The sequence below is a fragment of the Pleurodeles waltl genome, chromosome 8, assembly GCF_031143425.1.
Source record: "Pleurodeles waltl isolate 20211129_DDA chromosome 8, aPleWal1.hap1.20221129, whole genome shotgun sequence".
NCBI lineage: Eukaryota > Metazoa > Chordata > Amphibia > Caudata > Salamandridae > Pleurodeles > Pleurodeles waltl.
Window position 1 is genome coordinate 161,633,838 of NC_090447.1, and position 23,935 is coordinate 161,657,772.

Sequence of the window (23,935 nt, forward strand, 5' to 3'; positions counted from 1 at the left end):
CAGGGCCCTTGGTTCCAGAGGTACCAGTTACAAGGGACTTACCTGGATGCCAGGAGGTGCCAAGTGTGGAAACAAAGGTACAGGTTAGGGAAAGAACACTGGTGCTGGGGCCTGGTTAGCAGGCCTCAGCACACTTTCAAATCATAACTTGGCATCAGCAAAGGCTAAAAGTCAGGGGGTAACCATGCCAAGGAGGCATTTCCTTACACAACCCTCCCCCCAAACGAAAGAGACTAACCTTTCCCAAGAGAGTCTTCATTTTCTAAGTTGAAGAACCTGGAAAGGCCATCTGCATTGGAATGGGCAGTCACAGGTCTGTGTTCCACTATAAAGTCCATTCCCTGTAGGGAGATGGACCACCTCAACAGTTTTGGATTTTCACCTTTCATTTGCATTAGCCATCTGAGAGGTCTGTGGTCAGTTTGAACTAAAAAGTGAGTACCAAAGAGGTATGGTTCAGCTTCTTCAGGGACCAAACTACAGCAAAGGCCTCCCTCTCAATGGCACTCCAACGCTGCTCCCTGGGGAGTAACCTCCTGCTAATGAAAGCAACAGGCTGGTCAAGGCCATCATCATTTGTTTGGGACAAAACTGCCCCTATCCCATGTTCAGAGGCATCAGTCTGCACAATGAACTGCTTGGAGTAATCTGGAGCTTTGAGAACTGGTGCTGTGCACATTGCTTGTTTCAGGGTGTCAAAGGCCTGTTGGCATTCTACAGTCCAGCTTACTTTCTTGGGCATTTTCTTGGAGGTAAGTTCTGTGAGGGCTGTCACTATAGATCCATATCCCTTCACAAACCTCCTGTAGTACCCAGTCAAGCCAAGGAATGCCCTGACCTGAGTCTGGGTTTTTGGAGCTGCCCAGTCCAGAATAGTCTGGATCTTAGGCTGGAGTGGCTGAACTTGGCCTCCACCTACAAGGTGTCCCAAGTAAACCACAGTTCCCTGCCCTATCTGGCATTTGGATGCCTTGATAGAGAGGCCTGCTGATTGCAGGGCTTTCAAAACCTTCTTCAGGTGGACCAGGTGATCCTGCCAGTTGGAGCTAAAGACAGCACTATCGTCAAGATAAGCTGCACTAAAGGACTCCAAGCCAGCAAGGACATGATTCACCAACCTTTGGAAGGTGGCAGGGGAATTCTTTAAACCAAAGGGCATAACAGTAAACTGATAATGCCCATCAGGTGTGGAGAATGCTGTATTTTCTTTTGCTCCTGGTGCCATTTTGATTTGCCAGTACCCTGCTGTCAAGTCAAAGGTCCTTAAGTATTTGGCAGCACCTAGTTTGTCTATCAATTCACCTGCACTTGGAATGGGATGGGCATCTGTCTTGGTGACAGAATTAAGTCCTCTGTAGTCCACACAAAACCTCATTTCTCTCTTTCCATCTTTGGTGTGAGGTTTGGGGACTAAGACCACTGGGCTAGCCCAGGGCTGTCAGAGTGCTCAATGACTCCCAATTCCAGCATCTTGTGGACTTCCACTTTGATGCTTTCATAACTTGGTCAGACTGTCTGAAAATTTTGTTTTTGACAGGCATGCTGTCTCCTGTGTCCACATCATGGGTACACAGGTGTGTCTGACCAGGGGTTAGGGAAAAGAGCTCAGCAAACTGTTGCAGGACCTTCCTACAGTCAGATTGCTGTTGGCCAGAGAGGGTGTCTGAATAGATCACTCCATCAACTGAGCCATCTTTTGGGTCTGTGGACAGGAGATCAGGAAGAGGTTCACTCTCAGCTTCCTGGTCCTCATCTCTTACCATCAACAGATTCACATCTGCCCTGTCATGGAAGAGTTTGAGGCGGTTCACATGGATCACCCTTTTGGGGGTCCTGCTAGTGCCTAGGTCTACCAGGTAGGTGACCTGACTCTTCCTTTCTAGCACTGGGTAAGGGCCACTCCATCTGTCCTGAAGTGACCTGGGAGCCACAGGCTCCAGAACCCAGACTTTCTGCCCTGGCTGAAACTCAACCATAGCAGCCTTTTGGTCATACAAAAACTTCTGGAGTTGTTGGCTGGCCTCAAGGTTTTTACTTGCATTTTCCATATACTCTGCCATCCTTGAACGTAGGCCTAGTACATAGTCCACTATATCTTGTTTAGGCTCATGAAGAGGTCTCTCCCAGCCTTCTTTTACAAGAGCTAGTGGTCCCCTTACAGGATGGCCAAACAGAAGTTCAAATGGGGAAAACCCTACTCCCTTCTGAGGCACCTCTCTGAAGGCGAAAAGCAGACATGGCAAGAGGACATCCCATCTCCTTTTGAGTTTTTCAGGGAGCCCCATGATCATGCCTTTCAATGTCTTGCTAAATCTTTCAACACGACCATTGATTTGTGGATGGTATGGTGTGGTGAATTTGTAAGTCACCCCACACTCATTCCACATGTGTTTCAGGTATGCTGACATAAAGTTGGTACCTCTGTCAGACACCACCTCCTTAGGAAATCCCACTCTGGTAAAAATAGCAATGAGTGCTTTGGCTACTGCAGGGGCAGTAGTCGACCTAAGGGGAATTGCTTCAGGGTATCTAGTAGCATGATCCACTACTACTAGTATGTATTGGTTCCCTGAGGCTGTGGGAGGTTCAAGTGGACTCACTATGTCCACACCCACTCTTTCAAAGGGGACCCCCACCACTGGAAGGGGAATGAGGGGGGCCTTTGGGTGTCCACCTGTCTTACCACTGGCTTGACAGGTGGCACAGGAGACACAAAACTCCTTGACCTTCTGGGACATGTTGGGCCAATAGAAGTGGTTGACTAATCTCTCCCACGTCTTGGTCTGTCCCAAATGCCCAGCAAGAGGAATATCATGAGCTAAGGTCAGAATGAACTCCCTAAACTCCTGAGGCACTACCACTCTCCCAGGTTTGGGATCTCTTGCCTCAGTGTAAAGGAGTCCATCTTCCCAATAGACTCTATGTGTTTCTGTTATTTTGCCTTTGGACTCTTCAGCAGCTTGCTGCCTAAGGCCTTCAAGAGAGGGACAGGTTTATTGCCCCTTACACAAATGTTCCCTTGAGGGTCCCCATGGGCCTCGGAGCTCAACCTGATAAGGTTCTAACTCGTGGGCTCAGTTCCCTCAGAGGGCAGAACTTCTTCCTGAGAAGAGAGGTTCTCTTTTTCTTGTTGTGTTGAAACTGGTTCCCCAGTTTTCTTTCCTTTTCTCTTGGAGGGTCGGGCCCTTTTTCCAGGCTCCAACACTACTTTTTCACCCTGAGCCTTGCACTGTGCCCTTGTCTTGACACACACCAGTTCAGGGATACCCAGCATGGCTGCATGGGTTTTGAGTTCTACCTCAGCCCATGCTGAGGACTCCAGGTCATTTCCAAGCAAACAGTCTACAGGGATATTTGAGGAGACCACCACCTGTTTCAGGCCATTGACCCCTCCCCACTCTAAAGTTACTATAGCCATGGGATGTACTTTAGTCTGATTGTCAGCGTTGATGACTGGATAAGTTTGTCCAGCCAGGTATTGACCAGGGGAAACCAGTTTCTCTGTCACCATGGTGACACTGGCACCTGTATCCCTCAGGCCTTCTACACTTGTCCCATTAATTAAGAGCTGCTGCCTGTATTTTTGCATATTAGGGGGCCAGACAGCCAGTGTGGCTAAATCCACCCCACCCTCAGAGACTAATGTAGCTTCTGTGTGAACCCTGATTTGCTCTGGGCACACTGTTGATCCCACTTGGAGACTGGCCATTCCAGTGTTAGCTGGAGTAGAGTTAGAAGTGGAACCTTTCTTGGGACAGGCCTTGTCTCCAGTTTGGTGTCCTGGCTGATTACAGCTACGACACCAGGCCTTTTTGGGATCAATGTTTTTACCCTTGTACCCAAAATTGGATTGTGAAGAGGCTCTGGGCCCTCCCTCCTGAGAAGGTTTTTGGGGCCCTATAGAAGACTCTTTACTATTTTTCCCTTTGGATGTCTCAAAACTCTTCCCCTGGGGAGTCTTTGTGACCCCTTTCTTTTGGTCACCCCCTGTGGAAGTCTTGGTCACCCTAGTCTTGACCCAATGGTCCGCCTTCTTTCCCAATTCTTGGGGAGAAATTGGTCCTAGGTCTACCAGATGCTGATGCAGTTTATCATTGAAACAATTACTTAACAGGTGTTCTTTCACAAATAAATTGTACAGCCCATCATAATCATTTACACCACTGCCTTGAATCCAACCATCCAGTGTTTTCACTGAGTAGTCAACAAAATCAACCCAGGTCTGGCTCGAGGATTTTTGAGCCCCCCTGAACCTAATTCTATACTCCTCAGTGGAGAATCCAAAGCCCTCAATCAGGGTAGCCTTCATGAGGTCATAGGATTCTGCATCTTTTCCAGAGAGTGTGAGGAGTCTATCCCTACACTTTCCAGTGAACATTTCCCAAAGGAGAGCACCCCAGTGAGATCTGTTTACTTTTCTGGTTGCACAAGCCCTCTCAAAAGCTGTGAACCATTTGGTGATGTCATCGCCATCTTCATATTTAGTTACAATCCCTTTTGGGATTTTCAACATGTCAGGAGAATCTCTGACCCTATTTATGTTGCTGCCACCATGGATGGGACCAAAACCCATCTCTTGTCTTTCCCTTTCTATGGCTAGGAGCTGTCTCTCTAAAGCCAATCTTTTGACCATCCTGGCTAACAGTAGGTCATTTTCACTGAGGCTATCCTCAGTGATTCGGGAGGTGCTGGACTCTCCTGTGAGAGAAGCAGCATCTCTGACTATCACATTTGGAGTCAGGGTTTTAGGAGCCCTGGCCTCCCTAACTAGGACTGGAGGTGGGAATTCCTGCACTTCACTAGCTTCCCCCTCTGGGAGGTCATCCTCAGAGGGGTTGTTCTTGGCAAACTCTGCCAACAGCTCCTGGAGCTGTACTTTGGTAGGGTTTGAACCAGTTCTAATCTTTTTTGTTTTGCAGAGAGACCTTAACTCTGACATCCTAATATTCAGGTAAGGGGTGACGTCGATGTCCATCACATTCTCCTCTGCATTAGACATTATGAGGGTCATTCTGACCCTGGCGGGCGGCGGGAGCCGCCCGCCTGGCGGGAACCGCCAAATGGCCGCTCCGCGGTCAGAAGACCGCGGATGCCATTCTGGCTTTCCTGCTGGGCCGGCGGGCGACCGCCAAAAGAGCGCCCGCCGGCCCAGCGGGAAAGGCCCTGCAACAAGGAAGCCAGCTCCGAATGGAGCCGGCGGAGTTGCAGGGGTGCGACGGGTGCAGTTGCACCCGTCGCGATTTTCACTGTCTGCTAAGCAGACAGTGAAAATCTTTATGGGGCCCTGTTAGGGGGCCCCTGCACTGCCCATGCCAGAGGCATGGGCAGTGCAGGGGCCCCCAGGGGCCCCACGACACCCATTCCCGCCATCCTGTTCCTGGCGGTAAAAACCGCCAGAAACAGGATGGCGGGAAGGGGGTCGGAATCTCCATGGCGGCGCTGCTTGCTTCAGCCCATGCAGGGGAAATCCGTGGGGAAACCGCCGGATCCCCTTTTCTGACCGCGGCTTTACCGCCGCGGTCAGAATGGGCTGGGAAGCACCGCCAGCCTGTTGGCAGTGCTTCCGTGGTCCCCAGGCCTGGCGGTCTTGGACCGCCAGGGTCGGAATGACCCCCTATGTTTCTAAAAGTTGGAATACTTTTTAAGAATCTAAAACTATCTCTAGAACTTAATTCAAACTTTTACAAAACTTTTAGACTCTAAAAGAAATGCTAACAGGGACTAACACAAGGCCCTAGCAGGACTTTTAAAAATTTAGAAAAATAGCTCAAATTTAAAAAATCAGTTTCTAATGACAATTTTTGGAATTTAGTCGTGTGATCAGGTATTGGCTGAGTAGTCCAGCAAATGCAAAGTCTTGTACCCCACCGCTGATCCACCAATGTAGGAAGTTGGCTCTGTATGTACTATTTCACAGTAAGAAATAGCATGCACAGAGTCCAAGGGTTCCCCTTATAGGTAAGATAGTGGCAAAAAGAGATAATTCTAATGCTCTATTTTGTGGTAGTGTGGTCGAGCAGTAGGCTTATCAGAGGGTAGTGTTAAGCATTTGTTGTACACACACAGGCAATAAATGAGGAACACACACTCAGAGACAATTCCAGGCCAATAGGTTTTTTGAATAGAAAAATATCTTTTCTTAGTTTATTTTAAGAACCACAGGTTCAAGATTTACAAACAATACTTTAAATGAAAGGTATTTCACTTAGGAACTTTGAATTAGCAAAATAGCATATACAGTTTTCACACAAATGGCAAATAGCTATTTTAAAACTAGACAGTGCAATTTTCAACAGTTCCTGGGGGAGGTAAGTGTTTGTTAGTTTTTGCAGGTAAGTAAACCACCTACGGGGTTCAAAGTTGGGTCCAAGATAGCCCACTCTGGCTACTCATGGTCTCGTAGTTGCCGGGGAGTCCTCCCTGTGGTGTTTGTTCTCCACAAGTCGAGCCGGGGGCGTCGGGTGCAGAGTGCAAAGTCTCACGCTTCCGGCGGGAAACGTGTGTTGTTTCAAAGTTGCTCCTTTGTTGCAAAGTTGCAGTCTTTGGGGAACAGAGCCACTGTCCTCGGGAGTTCTTGGTCCTTCTAGATGCAGGGTAATCCTCTGAGGCTTCAGAGGTCGCTGGACCCTGTAGAACGCGTCGCTGGAGCAGTGTCTTTAGAAGTGGGGAGACAGGCCGGTAGAGCTGGGGCCAAAGCAGTTGGTGTCTCCGTCTTCTCTGCAGGTTTTTCAGCTCAGCAGTCCTTCTTCGTCTTAGGTTGCAGGAATCTATCTTGCTGTGTTCTGGAAGCCCCTAAATACTCAATTTAGGGGTGTGTTTAGGTCTGGGGGGCAGTAGCCAATGGCTACTAGCCCTGACGGTAGCTACACCCTCTTTGTGCCTCCTCCCTGAGGGGAGGGGGGCACATCCCTAATCCTATTGGGGGAATCCTCCATCTGCAAGATGGAGGATTTCTAAAAGTCAGAGTCACCTCAGCTCAGGACACCTTAGGGGCTGTCCTGACTGGCCAGTGACTCCTCCTTGTTTTTCTCATTAGCTCCTCCGGCCTTGCCGCCAAAAGTGGGGCTGTGGCCAGAGGGGGCAGGCAACTCCACTAGCTGGAGTTCCCTGGGGTGCTGTAACAAAGGGGGTGAGCCTTTGAGGCTCACCGCCAGGTGTTACAGTTTCTGCAGGGGGAGGTGAGAAGCACCTCCACCCAGTACAGGCTTTGTTACTAGCCACAGAGTGACAAAGGCACTCTCCCCATGTGGCCAGCAACATGTCTGATGTGTGGCAGGCTGCTAAAACTAGTCAGCCTACACGGGTAGTTGGTTAAGGTTTCAGGGGGCACCTCTAAGGTGCCCTCTGGGGTGTATGTTACAATAAAATGTACACTGGCATCAGTGTGCATTTATTGTGCTGAGAAGTTTGATACCAAACTTCACAGTTTTCAGTGTAGCCATTATGGTGCTGTGGAGTTCATGCATGACAGACTCCCAGACCATATACTCTTATTGCTACCCTGCACTTACAATGTCTAAGGTTTTGCTTAGACACTGTAGGGGCATAGTGCTCATGCACTTATGCCCTCAGCTATGGTATAGTGCACCCTGCCTTAGGGCTGTAAGGCCTGCTAGAGGGGTGACTTATCTGTACCTATAGGCAGTGTGAGGTTGGCATGGCACCCTGAGGGGAGTGCCATTTCGACCTAGTCTTTTTATACCCACTAGCCCACACAAGCTGGCAAGAAGTGTGTCTGTGCTGAGTGAGGGGTCCCCAGGGTGGCATAAGACATGCTGCAGCCCTTAGCGACCTTCCCTGGCATCAGGGCCCTTGGTACCAGAGGTACCAGTTACAAGGGACTTACCTGGATGCCAGGGGGTGCCAATTGTGGAAACAAAGGTACAGGTTAGGGAAGGAACACTGGTGCTGGGGCCTGGTTAGCAGGCCTCAGCACACTTTCAAATCATAACTTGGCATCAGCAAAGGCAAAAGGTCAGGGGGTAACCATGCCAAGGAGGCATTTCCTTACAGGGGATGTTTATTTTTTCTTGCTACTCCACTGATAAATACCAAGGACCAGAAATTGCATAGGGGTTGACTCCAAGTTTATGTTAGGATTTACCAAGCCACGCAAATCAAGTTTATGTGGCTTTTACATGGCATTTTATCCCAAAAGTAGTGTAAGGCAGCAGATGCACTACCCTGCGTTACCTTATATCAGGCAGAATTTTTACGGATGGAGCATGGCCATTCCATGTATTTTGATCCAAACCCATATTTACTAAAGTATGTAAACAAGGCTTTGTGCCAAAATGATGCACCTACCCAAGGCTCACGTTAACAAGAACAAATATATTTGTGCTTGTCCTTGTTACTTCCTCTTCACATGTGTGCTGCAATATGCAGCACACACATATAGAGGAATATGACGATATGAATAGTTTTTGTGCAGGAAGGTATGTCTTCCTGCACAAACCCACATCTGACCACTAAGCAGGCTCCTAAGGATCTATGCACTCATTCCACCACCAGCATTGTGGACAGGTTCTCTGCCCCAAAGAGGTCACAAAGCATAGTTTTAATGAAGTGTTCAATTTTGCAGTATTGGTGGATTCTGGTTTTCCAGTAATTTGCACATTGTTTCAGCGGAAGCGCACCTCAAGGTCCTCATTTTTCACCAAGATGTCCCCTGGGACCGTTTCCATGTTGAAGTATTTCATTGTGGCTGCTTATAGGTCATCCTCAGCCATTTGGTTATCCAATATGGCCACCATGTGGTCCTTGCAAATATTTAGAGAGTCTATTTTTCCATCAACACATTGTAGGCTCTGCTGCATTGCTAGTAGGGTAGTTTCCAGTGCCATGGACCCCTGTTAGTGCACGTCCTGGGCCACTGTTAAGTGGTCAGCCTGTGACTTGGCCAGCTTCTTATTCTCGTAGGTAAGGCAGGGTTGAGTTTTATCTGCCTTTCCCATTGTGTCAATGTGCAGGAAAAGTATCTCAAAGACAAGGGAGGCTATCTGTGTTTTCGACTCCCACCCGAGTCACAGCGCAGTCCCACTGTAGCGGTAACTTCCCCGGCTCAGGCCACCCGCAAGCCTGAGGCCTCGCTGCCCCAATCCCCTAGAGTCTAGTGTGCAGTGACGGCGCACGGTCACAAGGGAGGCTCAGTTTACCAAAACACTTACTTCGCTCACAGTCGTCATATAGTAGCTGATCAACCTAACAGGTCCTGCTGGCATTAGGGACTTAACAACAGCATTGTTCCCCAGATGAGATTAGGGCAGATGAACAGGTCTGCCACTAGCACCTATGAATCAGATGCACCTCCCCTCTGCAGCCAGCAGCACCTCGGGGTGCCAGCAGCAATGTTTTGGGCAAGCTAGCAGCTCTGCCTCACCATTTAATAAATCTTCAGTCAGGCTTACCAGTGTAAAGCGTCGCCACCTTCCTGCACTCCAGTATGCAGTCACTCTCTGGCATTCCAGCGTGGGATACAATACATTCAGACACACACTGGTGCCTCGGACCTCTCAAATCACCTCCTGCTGTGCAGGGAGTCCAGTCAGTAGCAGGCAGGCAGTGGGAGATTTCAAGCAGGTTGCGTGATCTTTTTTCCACCCAGCTCAGCAATCACACATTAGGGCCGCTGACTACGCGGACACCTCCAGGCTCCTCTCCTCACATTCGGGTGTTACCCACAGCCTGCTGCGCATCCACCAGGCAGGGGTCCTGTGCCTGTCAGGCCCTATGCTGTGCCGCGGGATATGTGCCACTAGTAACTCAGCAGGCTGGCTCGCGGAGCGACCACCGCCATCCAGTCTCTGTCACGGGCCACTGCATGGTTGCCTCCGCTCAGGGTTTAGCTGCCTACAGCGTCCACTGCCCTATTCCCTTGCAGTCTGTGGCAGTTTTCCGTATGTGGCCTCATGAGTGCTCTACACATTTAGTGCAGCAGGCAGGCATCAGCATCTGTCACCTAGGCACTTTTTTGCATTAGTGCAGCAATTTTCCTCTGTAGGCAGAGCACTATTTTTCTGTTGTAGCCTTCCCACTCCCGATTTCTCCTTTTACAGGAGTAGATGCATGCTGGCTGCCAGGATTCTGAAAGGATTAATGGTCCCAGAGGCAGAGCTGCACTAGAGTGTGGCCATCTTGCTGTAGGCTCTCTAGCACCCCCTCAAATGTAAGAAAATATGGGCTTGGTGCCAGTCAGGGTACAGTCTTGAAGAATTCATCTTATTTTTTCACTTTTAATTTTCTTCTCCGGATTACTGTTTATATTCTATGGGTGACTTTTTTTCCTGTGGAACATGTATTTAGGTGTACGTGTAATGCTATTTTCAGTTTTGCATAGAATGTTTTTACTGAACAAAATGAGTCCGGCATTTTACCCACAGCTGGCCTTTAAAACATTAAAAACTGGCAATCGCCTGGAATAGCATTTCAACCCATTGTTCTTTTGCTCACCAGGCCACCTCAGGTTGGATCCAACCATATGAAAATCAGTCTTGACCCTGCTACAACAGTAACAGCCCAGCCCAAACTGCCAGACCTGGTCTTCCCTGAACTAGAACCCAGGCAACACAAGACTGTTTTCACTCTGACTGGGGTTCTGAATTAAGGTACAGCTCAGTTTGGGAGCCACGTCTGGGCATACCCTTGCAACTTAGTGCGGTATATCAAACACACAGAAGATGATGGGAGGAATATATTCAGTTTGTTGAACCACTGGCAATCACTCTGTAGCATTCCAACCCATCACTATTTTACCCACCATGCTACCTTAGATTGGACCTAGCCATATGCAAGTCAGTCTTGACACTCCCCAATGGGAACAGTCCACCCTGAACTGCCAGGTCAGATGAGATTTAGGGGATTATTGCAATAAACAAAAACGCCTATTGTATTTGTATTGATCAGTGGCTTTTATTTGGTTACCTTCTACACATCATCACACATTCTGAGATGTGCACTTTCCATGATATTTAGTGTTATTTTGCTATTTTGTGGTAATTGTTTTCTCTCACTACAGACTGATGTATATTTCCTGGGAATCATTCACACAGATTGCATGCAAGACCATAGACACAGTGGGCCTTGTGGGGTGAGCACCTCATCGGAGCGCTTGCCTCTCTAAATGCAACTATCAGCATTCCAGATATTGCTTTCCAAACAAAAGTTTTTCTCAAGTTAATACTTCTGTGAGAAATTGGATTGTTGGTTGACTGAGGTGTGGACCCTGGTCAAGCAACAGCCACAATCCCTTGCAGGGTGAACCACAAAAAGTCACTAGATTAACCAGTGCTTAACCCTGTGTAGTTTGGTGCAAAAAGAAGTCAGACTTAACTTTGAGGCAATGTGTAAAGTATTTATGCAGCACACAAAAATTAATACAGTGAAAACACATGACAACAGAAATCCCAAACCAATTTAGAAAAATAGAGTAAATGTTATTAAATTATTTAGCACCAACACAACAAAAATCCAATTAGTTGAAACAAATTATGAATTTTTAAAGTTTAAGGTTCAAACTAGTGCTTAAAATCAAAAAGCGCTAATCGCGGACATCTAGTGGCACAAGATTAGCGCAAATTCAGAAGTTAAGGTTGACTGCGTTGGAGGGAGGTTTGTATACACGAAGTGAAATGGGCCAAGTCAGCACTTTCCTTCGGACTAAGAAAATGTTTGAAGAAAAAGTCTCTGAGAAGGTAGAAGTTCAGCGGAGTAAGGCTACAGAGTGTCCAAACAGGGAGTGTCGTCATCAGATAGCCATGGAGCGCAGCCACAGTAAAGATTTTTACCTTCGAACTTAGTCATTGAGATGGAAGTAAAAAATCTCCAGGGGGATGAAGCAGAAGGCTGTGGCCGAAGACAGTTCCACAAGGTTGGATACCCCTTTGGAGAAGGACCACAGAAACAGATTTGCAACTGTGGAGAAGATCGTAGCTGGAGAAGCCGTGAAGCCAATCAGACTGGAAATGCACTGCCGGTGGATAAACGAGCTGGATCGTCCCGGTCTCCTACTGGTTCTCAAAGCACTTTTAGGCCAAATTTCCTCAGTTTTGGAAATTGGCCATCTGGACACATTTACCACCACAACCAAGGGTCCACGAATTATTGGAGACCTCTTGGGGATTTAGGACTCACTAAGCCTGGGTCCAGGTGTGGGTTCAGGATTGTGGGAGCCTGTTAGGTCCTTGTGACTGTGAACAGGAGGCCAGCAAACTAGCCCTTGGAGTCACTTCTGGAAGTCTAAGGTGCAGATGTAGATGCAGGGCTCAACAGCAGGACTGCATACCGCCGTGTTCATGGTGTCCGTCTTATCACAGACCGCCAGCCCCCATGGGACCCCGCCGGCTGTATAATGAACATTCTGCTGGGCCGGGACATTGCCAGCGGCCCCATGTGTCAATGCCTCTGTGCGTCGGGTGCAGCTGCACCCGTCACGCAGATCACTGACCTGCGTGATGGGGCACTGCACAGGGGCCCCTGCACTGCCCATGCCATGTGCATGGGCAGTGCAAGGGCCCCCAGGGGGCCCCGGTGCTCCCCTTCTGCCAGCCTTTCCCTGGCAGGGAAACCCGCAAGGGAAAGGCTGGAAGAAATGGGATCATTATCCGAGGGGCAGCAGCGCTGCCCTGTCGGATAATGATGCCGTCCACTGTTAGACTGCCTGTTGGAGGCAGTCTGACAGTGGAGGCGGGCCACCTATGATGGCCCTCCCTCTCTTCATTATGTGGAATTTACCGCCACCGCCAGCATTGCGGCCCAGACCGCCAACATCATAATGAGGGCCTATATCGTTGTTGCTGCTTGATGAATCTTCACAAAAAGTTTCAAACAAATTTGACAATCACGTGAGCTGCTATCTGGAAAGTTTTGGGATGATCCGTCAAGCGGAGTCTGTGATAAAGGACGGATTAAATTTAGAGAATTTCCAATGTTAATTCCCATAGGAGAAACTGAACAGCAATAGCGCCAAAACCTCTGGACGGAATTACACTAAGGGCCTCATTATGACCTTGGCGGGTGGCGGTAAGCTGGCGGTAACACCGCCAACAGGCTGGCGGTGTTCCGCCAGCTAGTATGATGGTGGCGCAACAGCAATGGCCATACCACCAGTCCCTCCACTATACCGCAAGGCTTTCGTCTGGCGGTCATAATCCCCAGGGCAGCGGTGCAACCACCGTTGCCATGGTGATTATGAGTCCCCGACCGCCAGCCTGGCCACGGTGGTAAACACCGCCATTGAAAGGCTGGCAGTAAGGGGGACTTGGGATGCCCCTGGGGGCCACTGCACTGCCCATGCACTCGGCATGGGCAGTGCAGGGGCCCCCAGGCATAGCCCCGTCGTGCATTTCACTGCCTTAATTTCGGGCAGTGAAATGCGCGATGGGTGCTACTGCACCCACTGCACATCAGCATTGCCGCCGGCTCTATTACGAACCGGCAGCAATGTTGATGTGACTTTTCTGCTGGGCCAGCAGATGGTAACACTGCTACCATCCGCTGGCCCAGCGGAAAAGTCATGATAGGGAGCCAGAAATACCGCCGGCACTGGCGGTATTCTGGCTCCTGCAGCCTCGTCAGTGTTTTCAAAAGACAACTGAGGTTCTAATGAGGGCCTAAATTTGGCAGAAAGGTAGCTCCTATCCAGAAAGAGCTCTTTTTGTTATTTGATGTAAATCCATTCAGTAGTTTTTTTAGAAATGAAAGGAAATCCAAATTTGTATATATATGGATGAGAAGGACTTGCAACCCCTCCCAATTTAGTGCTTCAACAAGGAAGTGTTGTCAGCCATCTTGGGCCTCGACTTGAGTGGAGTCCCAAACATAAATGCAAAAAAAAATGAAAAGGGGCCAGGTTACAGACACCCTGACACCTTGGCTCTGGTGGTGGGGTCCCAGGGCTAAAAAGCATTTTTTCAAACTTACAGCGGGAGTCGTGGCGGATCAGCAGAAAATAAAAATAAAAAAAAGAAGCATGGGCTCTCGCACTTCATCATTTTTTAAGCACCCTGGGTGAGCGAAGTCCAGAGAGATTGTTTATTTGTAACGGGGACCTTCCTGGGGCGATGGAGAAAATAATTGCATGGGGTACACCACCTTCCTGTGGCTAAATGTTTTATTTGTGTGGCTTGTCAGCCTCCCCCGCAGCCCTGGAGACCGTCACCCTCATGGGGCTTCAAACAATTAAAATATGGGGGGGCGCCCAGCCTCAGGAACAACCACTTCCCCAGGGCTATAACAAAAATAATGATAGGTGGTCTGTGTTGGACCCCTGCAACTCTAGGGACCACCACCTCCTGGGGCATTGTTCATAAGAGGGGGCAGTGCTGCCCCCTTTGAAGAGCCACTGATAGCCCTGGGGTCCGCCGCCGTTCAAGGCCGGCTCCTGCTATGTCCCGTGGTGCCCACCCCGGAACATAGCTTTTTGCTGACCACTCCCACAAAGCAAAAGCAAACATAACTCCGCTCTCTGGCAGCGGGACCTGTCAAACATGTCCCGCTGTCAAAAAGCGGAGTTTTCATCTGTCTTTCCTGCATGCAGATATGCATGTATTACTTGAACTCTCCCTTTATGAAGTGGGTATCTTAAAAAACAGTATTTCACAACATTTTTCAAGTTATCCTTTCTAATGTACTGTTTACACATAATCAATTTTTTTATTCACCAGACCTCTCATCCATCTTTGTATTGTATTGTATTGCAATTTTATTTAAACAGCACTTACCACCCCTGACGAGGCGTCAAAGTGCTTTTCGGGGTGAGTAGCACGCTACTCCAGAACCCAAAAGGATTAGTGATGATTAATATAGGGAAATATGAGTAGAGTATTATTATGAGTTAATTTGAACATAGGATATGTGAGTTTGTTAGTTGGATTGAATAGCTTAATGGAGGGATAGAGGAGGAAAGAATCCAGAAGTGTTATTTGGGAGCTTCTAGTAGTAGGATGAGGCTCGGGATGAGTAAAGCAGAGATGGGTAAGGGAAGAGTCTGTAGAAAATGATTAGGGAGATCATAATAGTAAGAGTAGAATGGGTTTGGGATGAGTGAGAGAGTGGGGATGGAGTATAGATTGATAGAGGTATATGGTGTTGGGGAGACAAAGTAAAGCTTATGAGAGAGTACATTTTTTCTCCTGTAAAGTAGGACTAAAGTACTAAATAGATACTTAAATATATGGTAAGGGAATATATGTTTAAGGAATATAAAAATGGGTATAATATTTTGAGATGATTTAAAGCTGTGTTTATAAACACAGACATTCAAGATTTGCAATATTTGAAGTTAAGAAAATGGTGTACTTTTCTAACATAATTTTATCTTTCCTCAATATATCAATACCGACATGCTTAAAGATAAATAGTTAAGATGAAATTTACTCTTTGTGATAGATTAAATAAAAACAGATATTCATAAGTATCTAAATATAACAACTTAGCTAGGAACTATGCAATGACCTCTGAACATGGTAAGCATAGACTAATATACGCATATATAATGTATATATACACACACACAATATACACATATCTTGCTGCCGGAAGTCATTATGGACTTATTATCAGAATGTAAAGTTGGAGTCTTTTGATGTCCTCGCTCAAACAGAATAAGGGACAGCAGGCTCTGATCAGTAAATAGCTGATCTTGTTGCTGTTTTTTTTTATGCCAATTGGGCAGAGGGGAAATGTTTATTTTTCATCATTCTGAGTGTGTTGTGTGAAGGAGTCAATGGCGAATCGCCGAGGCTCAGCTAGGCAGAATTTTGAAAGTCAGTGATCAACCATATCTTTTAAGTTTTCCCGTCAGTGGATGACGCATATTAGTCACTGAAGGGTCGGTGAAACTGCATCAAAGCTTTGATCCCGGAACTCCGAAGGAGACAGTCGAACCTGATGGCTGAAAAAAACATTCTAACAAAGGAGCCGATGACCATGCACAATACAGGCTATAGGAGAAGTCACTAAACCTTTTGACTCAAAAGACTTTATGAACAAAGACAGCTTGCAACGTCAGAGCCCAACACTAGCTGGCAGGAGTATGCAAAGCATATGTATCTGTGCTAAGTCTCTCTGCGCCTGCCCCAATGTTAAGAATGAAACGGGTGGATGGCGTGGCCATGCAAGATGGCCGACAGAAAGCATTCCTGAACAGCTCAGAGGCCTACTGGCTGAAATCCTGAATAGTACTGTGGTTGCAGTGCACAAAATAATAATGGATTACAGGACCCGCTCCTGTACATTTATTTTGAAGAAGCAGGCCACCTTTCCGCACGGTCCAGGAGAGGAGTTGGAGTCACAGCATGGCAGAGGTTGTGGCCTGTGCATCGTCCTCCTTGGAGGTAGTACTACAGAGGCTGCTTGCAGAGCAGAATTAATTAGCTTCATGACACCACTGGGTCCACAGAATGCTTATTTTTTAACACCATCTTCCACAATTGAAGAGTCTAGATATTAAATCACAGTGCTCTGATTCGTGCCAGAAGTGGCCTACTTCAAGTAAGGACACCAGGGTTTCCTTAATGAGAAAATGGCTGATAAAAAAGGGCTTCATTCAGGGCACCCAAAGCATCCACAAAAGCCTGTCAGAGGTTTTACTGTAAATTGGAGCTTTCCCTCCAAGAGAAGTAATCACTTATCATCATAAGACGCAAACAATTCTAAGCGCAATCCTGTAAATCGAAAAGGGAAAGTGTTTTCCGCCAAGAAAGCAGATCCTGCAATGGCACAACCTAACTGAGCAACTGCAGAGAAAATGCTTGACCTCAATACGTCCTCCTCAAATCCCTCCTTAGATGATGTAATTATGTCCTTTTTAACCCTGTTCTGCCACTTACACCTGGGGTGATTACTGGAGAAACTTGAAAACAAAGCAGATGAGAAAGGAGTTCTACCATCGTTGACTTAAAACAAGAACACAGATTGGTCTGTACTTCACCCAGGACACAGCATACAGTGTAATGACAATTGATGTCTCAAAGCGGGACTTGATGCTCACCTTCAGAAGAATGTTACCAGTGGGAAATGGATGTAAGATGAAGAAAAATTGCACATAACCTGCTCTAGTCGAGAGGTGTCAGAGAGAGACTGCAATCATTACTGCTCAAAATACTGATACAGATAACTTGACAACCAAATCTCAGCTTTACACAGAGGGAAGGAAAAGTCATACATCCTATCAAAAGAAGCCCTAATGCTGTGGGCCTAGGAAATCTTTCAACTCTGCACCAACATTTAGACATTTGTGTTTGATGAAGTCGTGCCTGTACTTCCAGCTCAGTGCACAGCAGATATAATGCAAATTCACTCTAGCTTATAAGGCCACCATTGAGGACATAGTTCTGGTGTATTGCACCTTCACTCTAACACAGAGATGAAAATAATGCAGGCCAAAAATCACTGATAAACCTTACTCAGAGGGGAAACAGCATGGTCAAAGGCCACAAAGATCTGACTGATCTATAGTCTAGATAAAACTGAATACATCGGCATACAGCTGGATAGTGCAACAATTTCTCAAGCACTCAAAGTAGGATTTTGAAGGAAACAACAAAAAACAACTAATTCGCCGAGGTAGAAATCTGATGGTACTTTGTGCAAACACCTTAAATTCAGTCATATTATTAGCTTGCCCTTTACTTGAGTAAAGTTTTGTTGATCATCATTGTATGTAATTCTATTACTCTTCAAAAAATAACCCAAAGCAGAAGTAGTAATATGTTCCATGAGTGAAACCAAATTCAACTGGATTGGCTCAAATAGCCTTAGGGTGATTAAAGACCACGCTCATTGCCCAGGAAACTATGTGACTGCTTCACCGTGGGAAGGGCACAAAAACACTTTCATACATTGTTCGATCATTCTTCCTTAGTAGAAAGGCGGTCCTACAGAACAGTCTGTTTCTGGAGACAACCGCCAGATGTACTTTCAGTGAAGTATGTTGGAAACCAGCCTTTGGCATTAAATAATGAGGCTGTAATGCCTCAAGGTTGTATGCTGGAATACGAACCAAATCGCCCTACATTCTCACAAAATAACGTTTGCAAGCTCAAACAAATGACACGGAGCTCCAGAGTGTGCGAATGAAGACCATTTTCAGCCACAGACCATCTGACAGTCCTGGTAAAGTACTGCATGTTTATTTGGCTCCTCATACTTTTATCAACATCTGTTGTCATTATCCCTTGCTGAGGATGCTAAAACAGAAGCCATTTGAAATGTTTGCAGGCATTCTCTATCCCAAGAATACCTGTTTTAGCCACGGCTAGTCAACATATTGTCCTCCCATGTATCTATAGCCTACCACCACAGAAGCTGTATCTCCAGTTGGATGGGCTACTTCAGCCTGCAACTTTAGAATTAGTGTAAGGTCTGAGCACATGAATCCTAGTGGCAACCTTAACTGCCTGACCAGGTCTAAAGACACCAAATATAGAAGGGACTAGGACTGCCAGTTTTGCCACTTGGACTTCGTTAGAGAATGGGTTTCTGTATAAAGTGTGGAGATATGCTTCTGGCAAGGTTAAGGCAGTTACTGGTGAGAGAGTCTGTTCTCATTCAGCAGGAATCATCCAATGAAATGTTAACAGGCAGTCACATATGGAGTCTGTAGTAAAGTGCACCTTTTGGCATGGATACCCTCCCCCCCACACTGATGCCTGGTGTCTGATGGTAACTTGACTGAATGTGTGCTGGGATCCTGCTACCCAGGCCCCAGCACCTGTGTTCTTTCTCTAAACTGTACCATTGATTCCACAATTGGCACACCCCTGGCTCACAGCTAAGCCCCTTGTAAAAAGTACCAGTGGTGCCAAGGACTCTGTGGCCAGGGAGGGTCCCTAAGGGCTGCAGTATGTATTGTGCCACCCTAAGGGAACCCTCACCAAGCACATTCACTCTGCCATTGCAGCTTGCCTGTGCTGGTGGGAAGAAAAAGGTAAAGTCGAAATGCCACCCATCTTTGGGTGCCATGCCCACAAACCACTGCCTATGGCATAGGTAAGTAACCCCTCTGTCAGGCCTAACAGCCCTAAGGCAGGATGCACTACACCACAGGTGAGAGCATAGCAGCAAGAGCAATATGCCCCTACAATATCTAACTCAATTCTTAGACCCTTTAAATGCAGTGTAGCCATGTTAATTACATGGGCTGGGAGTTTGTCATTACGAACTCCACAGATCCATATTGGCTTCATGGAAGACTGGGATGTTTGGGATCAAACTTCTCAGCTCAATAAACACACACTGATGGCACTTTAAAATTGATTGAAAAATGCACATGGAGGGTCTCTTAGAGATGCCCCTTGTATTTTACCCAACTCTTTAGTGTAAGGCTGACCGGTCTGTGCCAGCCTGCAACTAACAGACAAATTTCTGAGCCCATGGGGTGGGAGCTGGTCTCCTCCGCTACCTGTTCAGTCTTTGAATATCTGCAACAGACTCCCTGGACCCAGCCTGCAGCATCTTTGTGACCCCTGGGGCTCCCCCATTGAAAAGCTTTGGGCGCCCAATGCTGTGTTTGCACCCTGCACCTGGCCACCCATGTGCCGCTGAGGGTGTGTGTTTGCTGCTGACCTGTGGCCCCCGGGTGCTCACCTAAACACCCCCTGGTCTGTGCCCTGAAGCCACAGGTACATACCTTCAACCTTTTTTTTCCGAGTGCCCCCAGTTTCCATAGAATTCCATTGAGAACCAGACACCACCTTTGACCTCTGCACCCAGCTGGCCCTATGTTGCTGTGTTGCTTTTGGGTTCAACTTGAACCCCAACCAGTGACCATCCTACCACGAAGTCTGGGACTGTAAGTCAAGTACTTACCTGTAAACTGCGCTAACACTTTTCCTCCCCTGGGACTGCATTGCTTCCTATGAGAAACTGCACTAAGTGTAAACTGTGTTACCTGCAAAATCTAAACAAAGTACATTTGATATACAAGACTAATACAAACTTACAACTGTCCTTATAGGCAACAAAGATCCTTTTGGTTCTAAAAATAAAATAACAAAGAAAATGTTTAAGAAACATTAGCCTGGAGTTAGTCATTGAGTGTGTAGGTCATTTATTGACTTTTTGTGCACAACAAATGCTTTGCACTACCCTCTAATAGGCCTATCTGCTCGACCACACTACCACAAAAGAGAGCATTAGTATTATCTACTTTAGCCTCTGTAAAGCTTCTGGGGATCCTCTGGACTATGTGCACACTATATCTCATTTTGATATAGTGTATACAGAACCAGCTTCCTACCTTGGTAGCAGCAGTGGGATCTAGGACTTTGCATTTGCTGGACTACTCAGCCAACACCTGATCACACAACTAAGTTCCAAAATTGACATTTTTTCTACATATTTAAAATGTCTTGCTTGGGGCTCGGTTAACTCCAGTAAATTAAATGTTATTTTAATCGAGGGTAAGAAACTTGAAGTAGTTTTTACTTCCTAAAAGTAATTCCCAACTTTAGCAACAAAATGAGCAACTCAGAGGGCATGGAGGTGGAACTCAACCTCACCCCTTATCTCCATCTTGGATGAAGGAGTTAAGGTCCCTCTGAAGTCTCAGAACACCTAAAACTGTTTCCAACCCTACCAAGATACATCTCCAGGACCTCTTGGCAGAGTACACAAAAGAAAACCATGCTGAGGACCTCCCCTCAGATGGGGAAGAAGTTAGGGAACACGAGGATGATCTCTCCCCTCCAAACCAAACTAGGGAAGACAGAGTCTCTATGCCCCTGATTCCAAAGATAGTACTCGCAAGACCTGGGTCTCACACATGCAAGTCAGGCTCCTCTGGGAAAACTGAGGACAGCATTAATGAAGAGCACCTCCTTTTAGCAAGGATGGCCAAACGACTAGCCTTGGAGAGACAGCTCCTGGCTATAGAGAGGGGGAGATCAGAAATGGGCCTATCTCCCATCAATGGTGGCAGCAACTTTCTATCTAGAGAGGGAGAGCAATCAGTTTCCCCTAAACTTTTATCCCAAAGTATGAGGATGGTGTTGACATCACCACGTGCTTCACAGTCTTTGAGAAGGCCTGAGGAAGCAAAAGATTGAAAAAGTCTCATTGGGGAGCTCTACTTTGCAAACTGTTCACTGGTAAGTGTAGCGATAGGCTCCTCACTGGTGCAGATGCTGAGTCCTATGACCACATTGAGGGCTTTGCACTCACCACTAAGGACTATAGAACTAGGTTCAGGGGGGCTCACAAAACCTCTAGCCAGTCCTGGGTTGATTTTGTAGACTACGCAGTGAAAACACTAGACAATGATAGGATCAATAGTTTGTTTATGAAAGAACACATCTTAAATAATTGCTTCAATGAAAACTTGCATCAATATCTGGTAGACCTAAGTCCAATTTCTCCCCAAGAATTGGGAAAGAAGGCCGACCATTGGGTCAAGACTAGGTTGACCAAGACTTCAACTGGGGGTGACCAAAAGAAAGGGGTTCCTAAGCCTCCCCAGGGGAAAGTGGGTGAGACCACAAAGGAGAAAAGGTAAACAGTCTTCTAAAGGACCCCAAAAACCTGCTCAGGAGGGTGGGCCTTGAACCTCTTCATCTTACATTCATGGGTACAAAGGTAAAAGCTTTGATCTAAAAAAAAGACCTGGTGTTTCAATGGACACCAAACTGTAGACTTGGCCTGTCCCAAAAAGAATCCCCCTAGTACTGCAGGAGCTAGAAATGTTACAGACAGTTTCAAGGTGGGATCTACAGTGTGTCCAGAGCAAACCAGGGTTCACACTGAAGCTACTTTAGTTTCTGAGGGTGGGGTAGATGTTGCCACTTTTGCTGTCTGGTCCCATAATATGAACACATACAGACAGCATCCCTTGATTAATGGGACTAGAGTAGAAGCCCTGAGGGATACAGGTGCCAGTATCACCATAGTGACAGAGAAACTCGTTTCCCCAGGACAGTACATGGCTGGACAAACATATGCACTTATCAATGCTTCCAATGTAACGAAGGTCAATCCCATGGCTATGGTGACCGTAGAATAGGGAGGGGGTTACTGGCCTGAAGTAGGTAGTGGTCTCTTCTGTTATCCTAGTTCAATGTCTACTAGGGAACAATCTGGAGTCCTCCGCACAGGCTGAGGTAGAACTCAAAACCCATGCAGCCATGCTGGGAAGCCCTGAGATGGTGTGTGTGATGACTAGAGCACATAGCCGAGCACAGGGTGAAAAAGTGTTGGAGCCTGGAATAATGGCCCAACCTTCCAAGACGAAAGGCAAGAAGACTGAGGGGCCAGCTTCTGTGCAACAATAAGCACAATAAGCTTCTCAGGAAGAAGTCTTAACCTCAGAGGAAACTGAGCCCATGGAACTTGACCATTACCAGGTAGACCTCTTGGGCCCAGAGGGACCCTCTAGAGGCCAGCTGTGCCATGAACAGAGGACCTGCCCCCCTCTTGAAGGCTTCAGTTAACAAGCTGCTACACAGGAAAAGAGAGATGTCAATGGATCCCACAGGGTCTTTTGGGAGGAGGGCCTCCTGTCCTTGTCATCACCATCAGGCCTTTTCATTCCTATACTGTATGTTTAGCGCAAAACTCCCAAGTTTTGAAAATTCATAGGCGTGATAACTAATTTGTCATGCTTGTTGACATCACAGGAAGTGATGCCAACATAAATTTTTTCATCAATAACAACATGCAAAGTGACATCAATAAAAATATAAAAATGTTACATTAATTATCAAATGTAACAACACTTATAACTCACTTATGTAATATCAGAGCTTACAAATGTAGCAGCTAAGCACTCTAATTGTCCAGAGAGGCTACCCCATCTCTTGAATTGGTAGAAGCCTGCAGCAGTGTTCCCTCTGCAGTGGTATGGCTCACTGAAGTCTCTACAGCCCACAAGCATTGCTCATCACACAGCAGTGCTCTTAACTGAGTCACATTTAGAGTTCAGGTATTAGCCTTTCAGACGAGGTCTGATATTTAGCTTGGTTTGAGTGGGAGCTCACACTCTACCTCAAATATGTGAGTCTCACAAACAATGAGGGAGAATTGAGGTCTCTCCTAATACATCGTGTGATGGTGTCTGTCATGTTGTGTGCCACTGATGGCATGTTAGTAATGCAGTCTTGATGCTCACAGTTTACTTTAATCTCCCTGTAGCTCTGGCCTGGCATGACATCAGGCACTGACTCACAAGGTTGACTGACATGGTGGACTTTTTCGTTTAATGGAATTGGATCCTTACATGTGTGGACCTGGATGGAAAAAGGACAAAATGGCATCAGTCGTGTTGCTTGACTCTCCTACCAGTGAATGGCTGAATTGTGGGCTAATTCAAAATGTGAATGCCAGTTCAAAATAGAAATGGCTAAAAGGGGCTGATCTAATGTTCCACTCTATTAATGTAGTATTTGTATACATTAATTTTCTTCATTACAATATTTCAGGCAAGCAAATCAAAGTGTTTTTATGCTGCGCTTAAGAACAGAGCAAACATTGTAAGTGAGCCGTATTTACCTTTATCTGGCCTTTTGCACAAGGATCACTGCAAACAGATCTGATAACTGTGTTTTTAGCTGACCATATTTCATCATCATCTATTTTCAGTTCACCATTATCCCAGCTTCCAACATTAATGTAGTCATAGTAATCTTTCCCCATTTTCTTGAAGTTCATAATCTCATACCTAGTAATAGAAAATAGAATAACAGTTTTGTTTGAGATCATCACATTTACACTGCGTAAGAGAAATTGAATATTGGTTGACATTGTATATGCATTGGCCATAATAATACTAATAATACTTCTACTACTACTACTAATAATAATAATAAGAGTAACAACAACAATAATAATAATAATAATAATAATAATAATAATAACAACAATAAATTAGTATAGGATTCTAAATTTTATTACATAGCAAATTATCGCAAGACAGCCATTGGGTCTTGGGTGGTCACTGGAACCA

At 46.5% G+C, this 23,935-nt stretch overlaps 1 protein-coding gene across 4 annotated transcripts in view; it reads right to left on the reverse strand.

Annotated features, from left to right (window-relative positions):
• GRM5 (glutamate metabotropic receptor 5) overlaps positions 1–23,935 on the reverse strand; it is a 1,150,672-nt gene that overhangs the window by 248,140 nt on the left and 878,597 nt on the right. For all 4 annotated transcript variants that reach the window (XM_069204006.1, XM_069204004.1, XM_069204003.1 and 1 more), the window contains exon 6: positions 23,482–23,650. In XM_069204006.1, coding sequence (XP_069060107.1) covers positions 23,482–23,650 — 169 coding nt within the window. The remainder of the gene's footprint in view (positions 1–23,481; positions 23,651–23,935) is intronic.